We start from the raw sequence: 20,221 nt of genomic DNA, 5'->3' as shown, positions 1-20,221 counted from the left end.
CGCTGCTCTAGATGGCCTTCTTTGTCATATTTCTGTCAGCCCAACTACGTAGACCAGGCTAAGAAATCAACTCCTTAAAAGACTAAAGCTATTATTATTAAGATTGACTGTGATAATGTCACCTTATAAGTCTAGTTGTGCTATTATCTCCTTCCCTTTCTCATACTCTTGTGAATTAATGAGATGTCTTTTGAACCATGTGAGAAAGTTATTTTGTGGGCTTAATATATGGTTTTCCACTCGTCATCTTGGTAACATAGTTCATCTATTTCTATCAAGGTTATCTTCCTCTCTACAGCTTTGGAAAACTGTTTCCCCAACTATAACATTGTTTGGGATTTGATGCCAAGGAAAGACTGGCTTTTTACTTTTACACTAAAATTTCACAACTGCAGCCCACTATGTTGTATTTTATTTTATACATGTTGGTGGGATATCAAGGTGTAATAGTAATTATCTGTGAGGAAAATAATCAAGTGCGCTACCATTTAAAATAACTTGTATTCAGATGCAACTGATAGAGAATGAAAATGTTCATATTGTCAGAATCCCATTGAATTGGGCTGAATGGTTGAAGGGAGCTGAACCATAAAACATAGCAGAGGTAGAAAGTTACTGAACTACAACTCCCATAGTTCCTTCACATTGACTATGCTGGATAAACTTGATAAAAGTTAAAATTTAAAGCACCTTGTAGATGCTAGATTACCGATTCCATTTTAGTGAAAGAGAAGATGCAAAAATGAACAAAAGGCAATGGGAATAGTGAGGAAGCAGCAAGATAATGAGCAGGATCCAGTGGTTGATTTGCTAATATGCTTATCTACAATTTTGTAGTGAAGTTTGTCTCAGTGTTCTGAAAGTTGGGCAATCCTTTGTTTTTCATGTAGGTGCTTATACTGAAATTCTTTCTAGAATGGTTAATTATATGATCAAATATTTCTAAAGAAATCAAATAGGCATTTGTAAACAATGTATGAGTCTGCTTATAAGTTGGTACCGTAATAAATTCTGAAAGACCTGTTCAGTTTCTAAATCTATCTCAGTCTCTCACTTGTCAGAGATGGCAAATGAAATTCTCTGTCATGTTTTTTTGCTAGCCAGTATCATTAATAAAGTAAACACACACACTTGCTCATTTTGTCTTTTTCCATTTCTTTAGCTCAATACCTATTTAAAAGCTCTTTCACATTACAAATAACCACCTCCCAAACACGTTATCTATGGACTTTGTCACTGGCCAAACATATCACTTTACTGATGGATAGCTGATGGATAATATAAAGACATCATATGTTTTCCGAAGCTGAATAACTAACCATATGGTTGCAATTCTCTGGGTACTTACTGAAAGCAATACAATGAATGTCAATAAATTTTATTTCTTAGTGTGTGTGTTTGTGTGTATAAATAATAGGTATATTTATGTAGAGATTCTTGTGGGAAAATAAATTAAAGAGTTAAAGGTATATATCAAGTTTATACTACTCTATAACAGTTCTTTGGTTTTTATGAATAGTTGTGTAAAATCTGTCCTTTGTACAAGAATGCCTCATGTGGGTATCTGTATGTATCTGTGTCTGTGAGTATCTCTGTGTGATACTTTATTACTGGGTATAAAAATAGGCCTTCCTTGAATGTTGAATTATACCTTTACATTTACCTCATAATGGATTCCACTGTAAATACTTACTTACAAGCGAATCTATAAGTGGAACTTACTGTACTATATGCCATATTTTCCTATTATTATTAAAGGGTTTTTAAACTGCAGTGTTATAACTGGCCTTTTGATAACCACACACACATTTTTTTTAGGGTCTAATGGCCACAGCAGTAAAGTTGGCAGGGTTTTGGGCTTCCTTTTGGCAACTGAAGTTTTGTTATTCACAGTTTCATGATCCATAGTTTTATACTGGAATGAAATCCTTGAGAATAGCAATGGTGACTTGCAAGAGTGGGCTTCAAAATTTTTACAAACTGGTTCTCTGCCCCGTTGCTGGGTGGGCGTGGCCAGGGTGGGCGTGGCCTAGTCAGCCTCCTGCATCACAGTGGGGGTGGCATTTTTGCCCTCCCCGGGCTCTGGAGGTTTTCCTCAAGCCTCCGGGAGGGTGGAAAGCGGCCTCATCGGGCTCCGGAGGCTCTCTGGAAGCTGGAAATGGGCTTCTCGAACTTCCAGGAGGCCCGTTTTCTTGCCCTCCCCAAGCCTCTGCCCATGCCCTGCACTTAACCTGCATCCAAAATGGGCTGCATGGGGATTCCTGGGAGAGGAGGGGCAGGATGGGCAGAGCCAGCCAGGAGTGGGGTTTGGGAGTTCTCCAAACTGGGCAGAATATTAACTAGAGGGTCTCCCGAACCCCTGCGAACCCACCCCACCCCACCCCTGGTTGCTTGTATTTGCATTGAACTGTTGGATATCTACCTTCGCTGAGAAGCCCCACCCCCTTTTTTTGGCTGTGTGTTCTTTAAGTGCTGATAGGGTCTACGTGGGAAAAAAAAATGAAGACAAGTGTTCCAAATAAAATGTGAATGTTTAACTCTTTTTTAAATAGATTTTTGAAATCATTTTTAAATGCTACCAGTTTTTTTAAATCATGTGTTACCCTGTGAGGTAGTCCAGAAAAGAAGCACAACCAAGAGTACAAACTCTATTTTTTTTATTGTAAGGTTCCATTAATAGAATCTTGTGATGCTGAATGCATTTCTCCTCTTTCCTTTTACCAGGCTGGGGCCCTTCTGAAATCTTTCCCACACCACCCCGCCCCACTTTCTATAGGCTGAGACATCTTTGCGTGCCAGTTGTCTGGTCTGCAGCTCTTCCTCCTGTCTCCTAAGTTCATCTGCCTCAATGTTCCCTAGATAATATTCAAAAATTGATTCACTAATTTTATCTTTACGTCGGCAGTTCTATTCTGTACTTCAAAAGAGATGAATGGATGTTTTCTAACAAAAAAGAAAAACTAATTCTTTACCAGACGTCCCTTGATTATTAACAGATTATACTGAATAATTTCAAAGAGCTTTGGCATGGTGATATGCATATGACAATCTGTCCATGGCATATATTTAAGAATTGGGAGCATAATATCCCCCTGTGAAAGTTGTTTAAGGTGCCAAGTTCATGTCATTCTGATGTATAACTGAGCTAGATTCTTTCAACTAAAGGATGCTGGTATTACTTATCTTTGTTTGTTTGTTTGCTTGTTTTAATTTTGGGGTTAAGTCATATTATATTTAAAACCTGTAAACCCAAACTATCTTTGAATCCTAAATACGAATGAGGGGACTTAGCAACGGTGTTTGTGTGTTGGCCTCATAACCATCAGCTCTCTATGGGTAGGCTCCATTGTAAGGCTTTAGCTTCTCAGGCACTAGGTACTGAGACTTGTACATACTCACATTTGACTAAGCATCTTTGAAACATTAGTGAAAAGGAAACACGAGTATGTTCTTTTATCTCATGGGGAATTTTGGTCAGTGGTGCCTGATTGGACAGAGGAGCCTGATAAGCATACATCTGTATCTGGCTGTATATGGCTGCTTCCTTAATGAAGCCAAATGCACAATCTCAAAATCATAGTCAGCAGGCAAACTGATGTGGGAGGGATCTGGGCTCCATCCATCATGCTTCTGCTAACTCTTCTTACACCCATTGGACAACCTTATACTTTGCAGTCATCAAGAAACATGAAGCATTGCATAATGATTGTAATTAAGATAAATTACACTCAATCTAACCAATTATATGCCCTTACTATGGGTTGTTAGCTGATATCAAATGACAGTGAAGAGACTGTTTCCTTCCTTCCTTCCTTCCTTCCTTCCTTCCTTCCTTCCTTCCTTCCTACCTACCTACCTACCTACCTATAGTAGTTCCTTTTCAAGCTTGTCTGTAAACATTGATGTAGGAAAGTCTCCATGAAGTCTCTATTGCAGGACTGATAAAAGCTAATTTTTTAAGAGGAGGAGAGAGAGGCCAACAGTGAGCTTCTCCCATATACAGCAGCAGAGGTATTGAAATCTTATGGACAGCAGCTCATATTTAAACTTTTTACTCTGTATCAAATAAAACAATAGAAAAACAACAAAAAGAGTCTTAGAAGAATACTGTACATTATTCACACACACAGACATATGCACACCCATATGCTAACATATGTACACGTGTAGTTAAATACACTGTATGTACATTGATAGAGAATTCAGTCTCCAAGTTCTGGTGCTTTTGTCAGACAATGTGTATGTTCACACATATGAATACACTTATGCACAGTCACTCTTCAGTGGGGGATGGGATTTAGAACCACTCAGGCATTCCTGAGGTTGTTCAGTGGGTGTGGAATGATTGACAGAGGAGGAGATAGAATGGAGTCCCTGATACTCTCTGAACTTAATTGGTTGCTTACAGACTGATGATGTTACCTACTCTGGTAATGAAACATCTGCAAGCAAATAACAAGCTTAAAGAGCACTAAGGATTCCATAGTTCCATCCTGAACTACAAATACTCTTTTCTGTTTGGAACAGAGAATTTGGAAAACCTGTACAGGTGGGCACCTCTTTTAATCAATTGCTCCGATTTCTAGTTTTAGCTGCCCAAGTCAAAAAATACTTTCTAGATCTGAAGATAACATTTGTATGTGTGCGTATCTCCTTCTCCCTCTCCCTCCTTCCCTCCCTCCCTCACCCTCTCTCTCTGTGTATATATATATAACCTCAGAAAACACACACACACACACACACACACACACACACATACATTTATATTATATGTCAAAGTTTTGGATAGAAAAGCTCATTGTCTGCTTTAGATGGTTTTTCCCTTCATTTTAAAAAAAACAAAGCAATGTGTAGAATAATCTCCCTCCTTGGATCCACAGTTGCTTCGGAGTTTCTTTTTTAATGCTTGGATACCTACATGACATCTTCTGTAGATCTTTCATTTAGCTTCATAATTCATTTTTGACATGAATGAATTTTAACAGCAGCTGGGAAACAGGCAAAGGTGGAGTATTCTTGCGTGTCCTGATAAAACTGATCCAACCTCTTTTGCACTACTATTTGTTTCCCATAGTAGGGGGCAAATAATTTTTTGTATTTTCCACAATCCCAGAGGTGCTTGTTCAAAAGGCAACTGGACTTTGTTTCCACAGTATAGTTGCATATCATTCCAAATGGAATGACAAAAATAAAATCTCTGTTTTGTTCCTGAAACATGATAAAAACTTCGATGGGGCTTGAAGTTGCAAATAGAATTACCCCACTGTATGATCTTGTTTGTTTTCCAGCCAAATCCCTTATTTTATAATCCCTACTTCCTGTTTATCCCTAACCTTTTCATTTAGTTTTGCTGCAAATCCCCGGATGACAATCATGAAAATTGATATTAGCAATTCCATCAAGCTTAATAACAGAACAGAGGCCTTTTATGCCCAGGTTCAATCCCCAGTTGGTATTAAAAAATAAAATAAAGATTAATATTCTGAGAGGAAGGTTTCTCTGCTTGAGGTAATCTGCTGAAAGCCAGAAGGAACAACATAGGGCTGGGTGAATTAATATTATTTATATTAATATTACAAATTATGGCTTAATGGGGCAGGATCCAAGTTCTAGAGCTGGGGGGCAACTTGAAATGTTGAGAATGTGTGGCACTCCTGCAGAGTACAGGTAGTCCTCAACTTAAAAACTGTTCATTTAGTGACCATTCGAAGTTGCAACTGCACTGAAAACGGTAACATACAACCATTTTTTCACACTTATAACCATGGCAGCATTCCTGTGGTTCCATGATCAAATTTTGGATGTTTGGCAACTGGCATGTATTTATGATTGTTACAGTGTGATGTGATCACCTTTTGCGATCAACTGATGAGAAGAGTCAATAGGTAAGCCAGATTACTGGCTGATGTGTTACTAATTTAACAACTGCCATGATTCACCTAACAACTATGACAAGAAAGGTTGCAAAATGAAGCATAACTTAGCAACTGTCTTGCTTAGCAACAGAAATTTTAGGCCTCAATTGTGGCCATAAGGATGACCTGTATCTGCTGAGCCCAATAAAGAAGAATATGTGTAGCTCAGGGTGGAAATGAAAGGTCCTTGGTGCTCTCTGAGCTTGATGGTTTCCTTACAGATGTTTTATTATCCAGACTAGGTAACATCACCAGATGGAGAGTATTTACAGAATAGGAGTTCTGCTGGGTTTAACACCTATTTATCAGAATGGTACTTATCCTACAATAATGCCAAAATGATGATATGCACACCCGTTATGCAAGTGTTACCATTATAAACTGAAATCTCACAATCTGATACAAATATTGAAGTCAGGACATTTGTGTAATGACATTGAACACATGTCATCATGTACTCTCCTCAACAGGCATCTTTGTTTCTCTTTGTAGTCTGGTTCTTGCTTATTTTAATCCGTTTTTCTGCCCAGTTGGATCAATTTCAACCAAGTTCTGGGTTGAAGTGACAATTATTCTGGAAAAGAAAGGTGTTCCCAGAAATAAAGGTTTCTCCAAGTTATCTTTTCTTGCAACAGTTTTAATGAGAAAAGTCAAGGGAAGGAAGTCTGGTAGATACTAAAGGAATTTTTTAAGCACAGTGGTGACTCTGGGTGCCATATGGCCACACCAGGCTTTGTATGATGCTTAAATCCAGCTAGCAATTTCAAAACTACTGTTTATACATAAGCATTGATTTGTGCACCATAGCAAATTATACTTAATGCTCCATTTGAGTCTAACAGCTATGTTGAGGAAGATGAGGCAGAGTGAATTGCTTGGGCATTACTCGGAGGCTTGTTATGTCTAATTGTGCCATTTTAAGTGTTCTTTAGCTTCAGTCATTTCGTTCAAAATATCAGCCAAGAATATTTCACATTATGGGAACACAGAGAGTCAGAAGCATCCTCCCTGCACAGGATGGGCAATCTTTATTTGGATTAGATGGCCCTGAAGTTAACCATATCCCAAACCATAAAGTATTTTATGGATCTTCACCAGCATTTTGAATTGAGTTCAGAAATCAATTGGTAACCAAATTCATGTAAGTGAGTTCATTTAATGAATCAGGAAATACAATGGCTTCTAATCAAAAGTTTATGAAATTTCAGGAACTATTTAATCATGCAACCAATGGCTAGAAAATATTTTCAATCTCTGATGATTTTTTGGTTGGTAAATAGGACAGAATGGCAATGTCACCAGCAGCCAATACCTGCATTATACTTACAAGCTTATGCTTATGTTTCATGTATGCTTTGGAGCAATTGGTAGTTCATGGAGTAATTGGGAGTTCATAGGCATACACAATGACTTCCCAAGGTTTCTTCAAGAGATGAGACAAACCAAAGAATTAGGTAAAAGTTGATTGAGAAGGAGTCCCCACAATTACTTTTCTTGCAGTTCTTCTGACTGATGTGATACACACCATTCCTTGGATAATGGTACAATCCAATTGTATCCACTTAAAATGCTGGTTTAGTCCTGGAATGCGATCAACCTACAGATTTACTTTTGGTAATAAACCTAAAAGATATGAATTTATGAATTATTGTTAGGAGATTATATTTGTACAATTTGAGCCTTATCAGCTGATTCATAAATCTGTGAATAGATATTGCAAAGCTTTCAGTCAGCTGTAACTAAAGCAAAGTAAATTATTACAAAATCCAACATCCAATTAATTTTTATTGTAGGAAATTGATAAAAAGATACAGGAACAGAGTATTTTTCAGCTATTATTCCTTTGCACCCTTTTCTTGAGAATAATTCAAACTGAATGATTGTAAAGTAATTATTGTAATGATATAAAGGATTTCAATGATACGAAGTTAGGAATTCCGACATAATTGCAATGCAGAGAGCTGTTAGTGAATGAAGAAGGGTTATGGATTTGTGCTCTTTTTAAACGTGTGAATGTGGACCATGATTTTAACAAAAATGATTCACAACAGTTATATATTCTCTCATGTTTTTCAGAGAACCTTTCCAGTGATGCAGTCCTCCTCAATTTACACTGTAGTGAAGTGCATTTCTGAACAGAATAAAATTTTGTTCTACTGAGAACCTAGTTTTGTAGATTCATCATCTTCCTTCAAAGTGGAGCAATGACTTGACAATTGAATTGAATTGAATACTTTAGTTGGCCAAGTGTGATTAGACATACAATAATAAGGATAAATAAAGGATACATAATAAAAACAAATGGACTGAGGCAGAGATTGCATTTTATACAGGGCTTTTACAAATGAATCACCAGGCCACTTTTGGAATGTACTATGAAAACAAGCATCCTATGTAACATTTAATAAACGTCAACACAGGAGTACTTCAATTCCATTGCTGCCTTGCTGGAACTGGAAAATTATGTCTGGTATCATTCAGGGCTGATTAACCAACTTTAATTTATATGTGATTGTTCCAGACAATTTATAAAGTGATGGCGAATTAAATTATTCGTTTCTGATTGAGATAACACCAATCATCGATTTGTTTTTCAGATGCAGCTGTGTGGAACCAGATAACCCAAGCAATACTACCTTACAATATTGGGAGTCAAAGAACATGTCCTCATTTGCAATACCTTGGGCAAATCTTACTGTGACTGTAAGTATGTCACCAAATCTTTTCATGAATTCAATCAAAGTGTACCTATGGAATATATCTGGGTAGTATACAGAGGCTAATGTCAGGCTGTTCTCCCCAGTCTGTAAACTAGTTACAGTATTAATACTTATTCATTCATTCAGTATAGATCTCTCATTGCTATACAACTGAGTATCCAAGATGATTAGCCAAAAATAAAACATAAAGGGCATAAAAAGTCTCAAAACATGAATTACGATTTATGCTAAAATTAGTTAACAAATTGAATCCTGGAAAATAAGATGTGCCTTGACTATTCTTTTAAAAGTGTTCACAATGAAGGAAAGGAAGATAAGGCACCAGATATGCCTGATAATCAGTTCTGAAGACAGATAATAGGGATCTACTCTAGGAAATGTGGCTTTGTGTATTTCATTGTACTCCCTGAAAAAAGCAGATTCTGATTTCAAGTAAAAGAACTTACTTCCATCAAATTTTTGAACTGGGGTCCGTTTTGAAAAATTCCTTGCCACCCATATAGCATTTTCTGTAGGCCATAAGATAGTAGGGAAGTCATAAACACAAACTCTTTTTTTACCAGCATGTTGAATGCGAATCAATATGACGTTTTTTTTATTATGGTCGATAACCAGGAGACCTGCTAAGACTGATAGCACAGTAATAAAAACAAAAGCAAGCAGGAAGGGAAAAACGCAGAAGATAAACTGACCCTGCTTTCTGTATAGTAGCCCCTACCTTTTGAACTAATTTCCTCCAAGGCAGGTGTGGAGGCCCCACCTTGTTGCAATTCTCTAAACCAGGGATGTCAAACTTGATTTCATTTAGGGCCGCATCAGGATTGTGTTTTACCTCAGATGTGGCCATGGTGGATGTCCCCATGGTGTGTGGGGTCATGGTGGGTGTGGCCAGCTAGATGTCACTCGTGTCAGAGGCGTCTATGATGGCCCAAGTGCTCTGCCAGTGAAAATGGAGCTCCATTTCCACTGGCAGAAGCACTGCAGGCAGGTCCTTTACTGTTTCCAGGGTGGCCCCGTGGGCCAGATCTAAGCACCCCATGGGCCAGATCTGGCCTGCGGGCCTTGAGTTTGACACTCTTGCTCTAAACAGTTCAAGCTGTTCCATCCCACCATACTTTGGGTCGCAGGTAACTGACTGTGGGCCCTTATTCTGAGTTTCATTTTGGCTTTTCATTAGTGGTTAAGTTTTGTGATATAGCTTTTGAAATGCTTATTATGTTTTCTTTTTGAAATAAGTAAACAAAGAAAAATCAGACATTGTCATTCCGGCTAGACAGTAAATAGTAAGGATAGAATTAATCTGAGTGGCCTGAGAATTTTGCTAAGAGGGAAGTTGTAAAATGTATATAAATATCTTTATATATTTCATATATATATATATGAAAGGAGCCCCAGCATAAGTGATATCACTTCACAGGGATAAAAATAGGCAATGTACAGAATTTTCCTAAGTATGCTTTCCAATTCGTCTCTGATAATGAACTATGATCATCATTAGCTTCTACTAAAATCTATTTAAGGATCTTTCTAGCCTCTGAATGACTTGGCTTCCTAAAAATACATGTCTGGGAAGACAAGACTGGTCTGATTGCCTTCTGATGTGCATAAATCTCCTAGATTTAATCCTAGCCTGACATAATCAAAGCTCCTTGTTAATAAACGATCCCCAAAGCCTTGTGACAAGCTTGCCTATAATATGAGTGCAGATAATGCTAAAGAAGAACAATCTTGATAATAAATGTGTAACTGTTATTGTTATTTATTATTATATCTATGTCACCATCCTGGTAACTCTGGCTTCTCACTGCAGAACTTCCAAATATTGGGAAATATTTCTAAGAATTTTCAACTGTTCAGATTCCACTAGTGCAGAATTGTGATACAACCTGATTTGTGTATCATATGGGAACAAGCTTTATCTAAGAACAGTATGAGCCCTTTGTAAAGCATCAGAAGAATATTACGAAGACTGCATGGTTGCAGCAGAAATATTTGTGCTTTAGGGCATTTTATGAAACTGTATGTAGCATATTATGTTGTTATTGGATACCCTTTTGGTTGCAAAGAGCCACACTGAATATGTGGAATGAGGACATCGTTAAGGGCAGCAATAGGAGGATCTTGTCTTAAACCTGTATGGATGAACTGGGTTGCTTTCTTTTCTTTTTTCCCCCTGAAGTTTTTGGGCTAGGAAGGACCAAGTAACTCTGGATGACACAAAACGAGTATTTTAAGGAGATACATGCAGCCCTGGGATTATTAGTTTCAAACCATGTTTGTATATGAATACAATTATTTAGCCTGAATCTAAGGTTAAAATACTTTTTTTGTGGTTGAAAAATACAAAGCTTGCAGGAGAAGCTAAAACAAATGGAAACATTTTTTTTTTTTAAAAAACCCTCTTTTTAAAATATAAATCTGGTTTTCTCAGTACTGTGGTTTTTAAAATGGCAGGCTGGCTTAAGCAGCTCAGTTATGCAAATACTATAGCATCACACTTGTTAGTGTCTGTGAACCTGAAGGAAGATTTTTGAGTCATACATTTCCTTCTTCTCTATTTTCTGTCATTATATTTAATCAATCAGAAGTGGTACCCTTTTAATTGTTTCCTGGGTACTATATAGAGATGTCAAATAATCTAGACCTTATTTAATTGTGAATAACCCAATAATTTTTTTAAAAACCATTACTCCTGCTTCATGGCAAACTAGTAATTGAGAAAGTGATGGAGCATTCTTGTTAGCTACGCAAAAGAAGGAGCTGTTGGAAGAAATATCCTTCTGGGTTCAGTTCCAAGCAGGGGAAAAGACACTGGAAACATGGAAGCCGCTTGGAAAAATGGTTTATTGATGAACAGGATAGGTTCCTGGGCAGTAAAAGAGAGGAGATGCTGAGAGTCCCTGAGTTTTATGCCCTCTCTGGGCTTTGAATTTCCTAAGGCACAGGAAGAATATCCTGATTGGTTGCTGTCAGAGGTCAAAGCTAGCTTTGTAGGTTGTCTGTGTGCTAAGTTTGGTTGAAACTTGGTGGGTGGTGCAATGAAGGGCAATTCAATGGCTCTGCCTGAAGGAGGTAGATCTTTGTTATGTAGAATAGATTGGCCCAGGCCTTAATGGCCCATTAACAAAGGTGGGAGGGCTGAGTTTCTGCCTCTCTGAGTTTCTTCTTCTCTTTTAGGGGAAATATTCTGCCTTTTTAGTATATCCTAAAATATTTCATTTTTCTAGGAGAGGGGTAGGTTTTAACTTCCAACAGAGCAACAGTAAGGCTGACAATAGTAATGGAGTAGGTTTATGATGCATTGATAAGTACTAACCCCGGTTCAGTTTTGTAAAGAGAAATCCTCCTTGGAAACCGGTTTTCCTGGATAAATGGCTCCTTAGGCTACTTTAGAATAGGCATGTCCAACCCACAGGTAGCCCTAGATAGCTAGCAGTGAGGAGTCCACATGATGGAAGACTTTTAACATTATTATGTGATTTATATATATTATATGCGGCCCAAAACAATTCCTTTTCACTCAGTGTACTCAAGGCAAGTTAAAAGATTGGACACCATGCTTCAGAACCTATGGCAAGGAATCCTAACCCATTCATGTTTTTACTTGCAAAAAACTCCACTTTCAAAATGTTCTCTCCTCCACTCCCTTCCCTGTTTAGGAAGGGAAAACATAGTCTAGGCAAATTCCCAATAATCTGTCAGTTCAGCCGTATAGACTACTGTATAGTGCAGATCACTGACAGATCTCATTTAAATGGTCTTCTAAACGTTTACAGTGAACAAATGAGCATATCATGTGCTGCAGGGTTTGATATAGAAATACATTTTAAGGAAGATGCTATGTATGTTTGTACAAAATGTTTCTGCACATAGAAAAGGACCATGAAAAGCTTGGGATAGCATGTAGAATGTGTGCCTTTTGGAATGAATATTCAAATATTTGTCTGGAGTCTATGTCAAATTTTATTATAATGCGGTTGTGTGGAGTCTATCGTCCCCTGGTGGCAAAAGAAAGTCCTCTCTAATGTAAAACTAGAAGAATTATTTAAACGTTTGTATAGTAATCTAATGTTTTCCATCACAGAAGTTGTGCTTTACAAATCAGTTACTTGACACCGATCCAGAGAAAATGGCTTTGAGCTTTTTACGTGTGCAGTTCAAGCAGCTTTTCCTGCCTTAAGCTGACTGTTAAAACTTAGATATTTTTTTTCTAAGACCTGCATTAGCAACATGTTAGATTAAAAACAAAACAAAATGAACAAAAAACATTGCTACCAAAAATGTAAAATAATGATTACTAACAAACTGAGATGAACTGCCAGATTAGAATAGACCTCAGAACTTTCCAGTAACATTCCTCATGTAACCATAGTCACTAGCTGGTATGAAACTTGATATCAACCAGGTCTGGACCTCGCTTTGTTCCTCACTGTCTCCCAGTTACATTAAACCACAGTTAATCCATTAGTTGTTTTGAAATTACTGTCCGAAGCTGATTTAATGTTTTGACTAGTTTTGTGTGTTTTTTTAATTGAGCCAGAATATAAGGGCCAGAAAGAAGGGAGAAACAAAGGGAAAGCTAATAAGAAAAGATATAATTAAGCCTCTAATTTCTGTGGCTTCAGTGCTGTGAAGGTGAAAAACAACCCCCTTCCATGCTTGCAAGTCAGAATCAGCAAGGGGAAATGATGCTATTTAATCTGTGGGGTCCTTGCCACTCTCTGAGCTTGCAGACATTCCTCTACCAAACTAGGTAGCATCATCAGTGCACTGATGATTATGTACGTTTTAATCTTCCTCCAGTATTTCCAGACAGCAGGGATAAAAAGGCATAATACTTTTTAAAACTTCTTTAGCAGCAGAATGTAGTATGCTACCAACTGCACCATCAATACAAGACCAGAGCCAATTCTAGACACCCAGATTAGAGTTTCTGTACATAATATGCCCATCTGTTTCAAACATGTAAGATATTTAAATGTACAATGTAAACTGATGGGTGGGTTTTTTTAAAAAAATGTCTACAATAGCCTTCAGTGTTAGGTTTTAGTTCGTGACAGTGAAAGAGTATTACTGATCCGAGAGTGTAAAGTTCTATCTTTGGTTTCTTAATAACAGGAGTAGGGAACAAAGTCCCTTTTATGACTTCTGGACTTCAGCTCCCAGAATTCTTGAGCCAAGTATGCTGATCTCAGGAATTCTGGGAGTTGAAGTCCACACAAGTCATAAAGGGACCATAGTTCCCCACCTCTGCTTTATAGCATGCCATTAGTTAGCAAACAGAAACAGTGCCTTTACTTTCTCTGCTAGGAATGTAAGAACTGGAAAGGGCTGTTTGTTGGACGAGCCTGTCATGAACATGAGCCTTATGTTCCAGATGTCCTCTTCTGGTCAGTCATCTTATTCTTTTCTACAGTCATACTGTCGTCCACACTGAAGCAGTTCAAGACTAGCCGATATTTCCCAACCAAGGTAATTTTTTTTTAAATCAAATCATGAAAGAAGTATTGCAAGCACATGATGCAAGACACGGTTTCCCCAACTCAATTCGTTATGACTATCACATCTTGGTTCCGCATTGCGGAACAGCATTTGAAAGAAGTTTAATACCTTTGGGGCATTGATAATCTGAGAATAGAAACGGAGAGGAGAGAAAGTATGTTTTAACTTTTCTTCTTATTCCAAACTGGGCAGGAATTAACTTTCAGCAAAATAAATAAATCAGGAATTTATAAATTTTAAATGTGCAGATAGTCCTGGGCTTTGCAATGTCCCATGGTCATGCGAACATCACAGTTTTACCATGGTTGTTCCAATGCTGTGGTCATTGAACAAACCAGTTATTCACTATGAGCAGGTTTTGATGAAAACTAAAAGTAAATGTCAGTTTTCAGCAAAAATGCAAAACACGGTGGTGTGAACATGGGATGTTGCAAATGGCTGTAAATGTAGATTTACAGTTGCTGAATACCCAAATTGCAGTTATATAACCTCAGGGGGCAGCAATCATCAGAACTTGGGAACTGGTTGCAAGTATGCCTGGAGAGTCCATCCTAAGTCAAGGGTTACCTGTAAGTAGCATGCTTTACGTGTCAGTTCCTCCTTAGGGTTAACATCTCTTAATACAACGGCAGCTTTAGGCATATTTGTACCTGAAGCCAAAACTCAAATGCTTCTGCATCCTGTGGCTTAGTGCTAACCTTTTTTATAGCCTGTAGAGTTATAGATTGCTTTGTAGCCAGCATTATACCAAATCTACCACTGCTGCTTTCTCACAATTCAGTCTTCACGTATTTCCAAGGGTATTTAACCAGCCTTCCCAAATTGCTGCCCTCTAGACAGATAAAGTGTGTGTGTGTGTGTGTGTGTGAGAGAGAGAGAGAGAGAGAGAGAGAGACAGAGAGAGAGAGAGAGAGAGAGAGAGAGAGAGAGAGAGAGAGAGAGAGAGAGAGAGACTGTTGTCTGTGTTGAGTAATTGTCAAAGCAGCTGTACATTTTTCAGATTCATGAAGAAGACTTTAAAGAACAACAAAGGTGCTTCACAGGTAGTTTGAACCACTTATTCTGTAAGGTTGTTGAACTACCTTCTGGTAATTGCTTTTTCTTTCTGCTCATCTATGAAAACTCTTAGCATTCTCAGTGATGATTGGCTTAATATTTACAGGTACGGTCTGTGATAAGTGACTTTGCTGTCTTTCTCACAATCCTATCTATGGTGGTAGTTGACTATTTCCTTGGGATCCCATCACCAAAACTTCAGGTTCCAAATGTTTTTAAGGTAATTCCTTATCAAGTTATGCTAGACCTCACAAAAACGTGGCATTGGTGACAACCAATGCATCTTATAGCTATTTCATGCTGAACTTGATTGAAATATCAGGGATATGAAGTTTGTATAACACATTTTTAATGGAGGAATTTTTAGAATAAATTTAAAAGGTAAATGAAGTACAGATTGCTTTGCTTAACTAAGCTTAGTAAGGACTTCCTTGCCCCGCTCCAATATCCATGTTAAATCCCTAAAGATCTTACAGTATTAACGGTGGAATCCTGTATAGATTTTTAATATGTTCCTTAACACTTACTCTTTTATATTTTAAGAACAAGCACTGTGCACATTTGAAATTTGCAAGGATTATTTTTTAAAAATTCTGAACCATCACCAGTGTATTATAATGGTCTGAACCTAATGTAAAACATTTTGAATTTATAACATGTATTATATTTTGCCCTTTTTTACAGGGCAAATGATGTTTTGTTTTAATACATTTCAACTATCTGAAATGTGCTTGAATTCTTTTAGCCTACCAGGGATGACCGTGGTTGGGTTGTCTCCCCCTTGGGTCCCAATCCTTGGTGGACAGTCCTAGCTGCTCTAATTCCGGCTCTTCTTTGTACCATTCTGATATTTATGGACCAACAAATTACAGCTGTTATTATAAACAGAAAAGAACATAAGCTAAAGGTAAGAAAGTAACTCCACCGAAGTTATTTTAACCTTTTACTTTATTATTCCAGACTCTCTGCATACTTTAAAATGCAAATTATCTGCTTGACAGTATTTAAAAGTATTTGTATTTGCATCTTTCACTACAGATTGTCGGTAGAAAAAAGAATATATTTCTTGATGCAAAAGGGGGCTAATGCATGTCAGAAACTGTAGTTGGTGGTTTGTTTGTTTTTTTGTTAACATGAGTAGGCAAACCTGCTCCAGCATAGATGCTATTCCATAAATATTGCCTGGTGGAGCATTTATGCAACAGTTCTATACATCAGAAATGAAGATGTAATTTGAAACTGGTTCCAACACACTTAGTGGACTCTGACGTTATTTTGAATTGCATTACAGACCAGAATATGAAGAAATAAATACCTGTGACACTGTAAAACAATCACATCAAAATTAATGTCTCCTGGATCATTTGAGTTACAATTTCTGTCATCCGTACACTAACTTGGCTAGCGTCTAGAGAGCTGAAGGTTTTAACCTAAGGTTATTAGATAAGGAGAAATGGGAATAAAATAACACCCTTGAAATAGTACAATCTATCAAGCATTGGGCTGTGGTTTCTCACCTGGACAAAGAATGTATAGAAGGAACTGAAGATACATCTGTTCTTGTATATGACTGTTCTGACTCAGGCTTCATTCAAATCAACAAAACACACGCTATGTGTGAAAGCAAACCGTTTTTAATGTGATGCTGGGAATTATTTGCATTCCCAGCCAAAACTCATTAAACACAATTGTCTGGGATAAGAGCACGCCTTTCAGGGTTGTAAAAGGCTGCCAAGAAACAGATGTTCACTTAATTAACAGATAAACCGACAGAAGTTCCAGCAAAGATAAACCAGAGTCTGCAGGGCAACGATGAGAAATCAGAATCTAATGAACTTCTTTGCTTCCTGCAAAGAGCACATCACCAAGGGATGGCTTTTATCCTTTATGGGAGGGGCAATCACCTCCCAGCCTTACTCCCAAGTCACCCCTGCTGCTTCAGCTGCTCTCTCCTTTTAGCAGCCCTGTGCACAGACACACTAGGAACAGGCTCCCTGGGATCCTCTGCTTCGCTGCTGCCACACTCCAAACTCCGAAGGCAGCACCCCACTCTTAGATAGTCCTGGCCCCATCCCTGCATCAGATGCAGGACCCTCGTCCAAGTCCTCGCCAGACTCCCTTTCGTCCTCACTGTCCAATACCTCTGCTGTCCGTACCGGCTGCTGGCGAACCACAACAATGACTATGAATCTTTCCCATCCAATGGCTTCTAGATGTATTGGACTTCAGCTGTCAGAATCCCATCTAGGACAGAAGATATTAGATTGAGAATAGTTGATACACTATAAGAGAGAAAAACAGAAGAAACTTTCATACAATTTCATATACTTTTCACTTATTGGCATATAAACATTTATTAAGTTCAATTGTTGGGTCATACTCTATCTAAGTAGATGTTGCCTCCTACCCTTCTAGCTTTGTCTGTTGTAAACCTCTGTTTTAACAGAAAGGCTGTGGCTATCACTTGGACTTGCTGATGGTGGCCCTCATGCTTGGCGTGTGTTCGATCATGGGCCTGCCTTGGTTTGTGGCTGCCACTGTCCTGTCCATCTCTCACGTGAACAGCTTGAAATTGGAATCCGAATGTTCAGCTCCAGGAGAGCAGCCCAAATTTCTTGGCATTCGTGAGCAACGGGTCACTGGTCTCATGATATTTATCCTTATGGGCTCCTCAGTTTTTTTAACCAGAGTGCTTAAAGTAAGTATACACTTCATAAAACCAAACTAAAAGTGAATTGAATTTTCATACATCTGATGTCAATTTGGAACATACGGATTCTTATTTCATAACAAATAAATTGTACTTTTGTTATGCACTTTTTGTCCATTTCACAATAAAACGTATGTTTTGGATCTGGAGGTCCACGGGTTCAAATTTCCATTTTAAAGAAAGGATTTTAGGTTGCAAAATATTAGAAAGACACCTGGATGAGATCCTGGAGAACTGTTGTCCATCCAGATAGACCTGAGCTTCATAGACTAAATATTTGACTAGAAAGATATTATCGGTATCATATATTTGTAGTACTACTAATAAATATTGAATATTAGTACTATATATTTATAGTACTAATTCAATATGAGTAATACCTATTCAGTAATAATTTAAATAATTCTAGTAATGGTTAACTCAAATTCCCTGTGCCATATAGAATCTTTAACATTTCAATAATGATGTAATAAGTTGGCATTTCATTTAATAAATTCACAAAAAAATATGGCAAAATTCAGGGGATTGTTAAGATAAGCTCTTTTTTCTCTTCAAACAGCTGACCAGCAGCTCATTTTTTTTAAAAAAAATCTATTCTATTTGATTCGAAAGACCTTTCTGGGCATGATAAAATTTCAAGAGAAAGTTTTCCTTCTGTGAACAAAGCTAAATTTGAAGCAGGGTGAAGGTCAAAGATTTTGGGGGAAAAAATGTATTTAGTTATTTACATTTATTTGCTGCCCTACTCTCATAATGGCTGGGCTCTCATAATCTTTTAACTGTGGTTTGTTGAACTAGTTATGGTGACCTGCTAAAGCCATAAATTGTAATCGACAATTTCTGAGTTTACCCATTAAATTAAGCCAAAACCTAATACAGCATGGCTCCCCATATGAACCCTGCAGGCTTACAGTAACCCTGCACTGTTACAGTAACAGTGTCACCTTCTATCTGCTCTTCTGTGAGATATGGATAGAAAAGTACAGTATAAATAAATAAATTGCCAGATTCTTCATTTTTTCATGCCTCCTGTCACTACCAATTTACTGAGATGATATACATTTTCCTTCTACTCTTTGCAGTTTATTCCCATGCCAGTACTTTATGGTGTATTTCTTTACATGGGTGCCTCTTCTCTCAAAGGAATTCAGGTAAAGCGAAGGATGTGAAATATTTATGTTCCTGTCTCTTTTGTTGCCGTGGTCAACACAACTAAGTTATTACTGCTTGCTTTGCATTATTAAATTGGACACATTTCCTGTCTCATGCACAGAGGTGGATTTGTAGCTGTGCAGATGCAGATAGATAATTCCACAAAACATCCATAACAAAGTACATTTATTGGTACATCAGGTATCTTCATGACTCACATTTGTGATGAAATTCTTCTATAATGACCAATCCTTTGTATATCTGCCTTGTAGTAAAAGATGGTTATCTCCTAACCCATCTCGTAGCGATAGAAAGCAGCTCCCATGAGTTAGGGAGTTCAGGCAAAAGTGAGGAAAACTCCCCCGATCCATTGAGGGTCAATTTAGTGCCCAATCAGGATTACAGATGTGGTCACGTGACATGAACTACATTTCCCAGGATACCTTTAACTACGTTTACCATGATGCATTCCCTTAAGGGGACAGCTCATAATTCCTAAGTAACTATCCAACTCCCATAGACTGACTGGGACAGCACAACACAAATGTGAAAAAATGTGCAGCCTACATAAAAAGAGGTGGCTAAACTTCAGCATTGGTACCAAAGCTCTGAGTCATATCTCTAGACTGCCAGAATCCTCGCTCGCATCTGACATATTACTGGGCCTATGATCCTGATTCCTTTCCCACCACTTTTTGCTATGTGTTTCCTGCTTGGGAAACTTAGAGACACAATAGCTAGTAAGGATATATAAGGTCATTTCAGCTTCCCAATCTACTCTTTGTCACCTTTGTCGTATGGTTCTGGGATTTAGGAACTACTCAGTATTAACAAACAGTATTTTTAATCCAACATCCACTATGAGATGGGTTGTCACAATTCCCTGTTTATTAGATTTTTTCAGAGAGGCCAAGAGTTCTTGTTATTAATGCTAATATAATAAGTGGGGTCAAGGGAAAAGCATTGTGGAAGATGCTTACCTGGAGGAAAAAAATCTTTATGGGTAGTTAAAACGGAAACTATTTATTTGTAAGTGAAAAGACAAGATCGCTATATAGTGTTGACAACAAAGAATACCATCCAATGTACAAAATGAAATTTCAGTAAAAGGAATAGATTTATTATGATTTCAACAAATTCCATTATATATCTTTCTGATATATTTT

General features: G+C 37.7%; 1 protein-coding gene across 7 annotated transcripts in view; it reads left to right on the top strand.

Moving 5' to 3' along the window:
• SLC4A10 (solute carrier family 4 member 10) overlaps positions 1 to 20,221 on the top strand; it is a 177,004-nt gene that overhangs the window by 141,460 nt on the left and 15,323 nt on the right. For all 7 annotated transcript variants that reach the window (XM_087949855.1, XM_087949852.1, XM_087949851.1 and 4 more), the window contains 6 exons: positions 8,513 to 8,618; positions 13,946 to 14,107; positions 15,300 to 15,413; positions 15,939 to 16,100; positions 17,640 to 17,891; positions 18,986 to 19,054. In XM_087949855.1, coding sequence (XP_087805981.1) covers positions 8,513 to 8,618; positions 13,946 to 14,107; positions 15,300 to 15,413; positions 15,939 to 16,100; positions 17,640 to 17,891; positions 18,986 to 19,054 — 865 coding nt within the window. The remainder of the gene's footprint in view (positions 1 to 8,512; positions 8,619 to 13,945; positions 14,108 to 15,299; positions 15,414 to 15,938; positions 16,101 to 17,639; positions 17,892 to 18,985; positions 19,055 to 20,221) is intronic.

This window comes from Notechis scutatus, chromosome 1 (genome assembly GCF_049901735.1).
Source record: "Notechis scutatus isolate UNSWTSFEM ecotype Mainland chromosome 1, rNotScu1.2, whole genome shotgun sequence".
NCBI lineage: Eukaryota > Metazoa > Chordata > Lepidosauria > Squamata > Elapidae > Notechis > Notechis scutatus.
The sequence above is the reverse complement of the archived record's forward strand: the minus strand, read 5'-3'. Positions and strand labels throughout refer to the sequence as shown.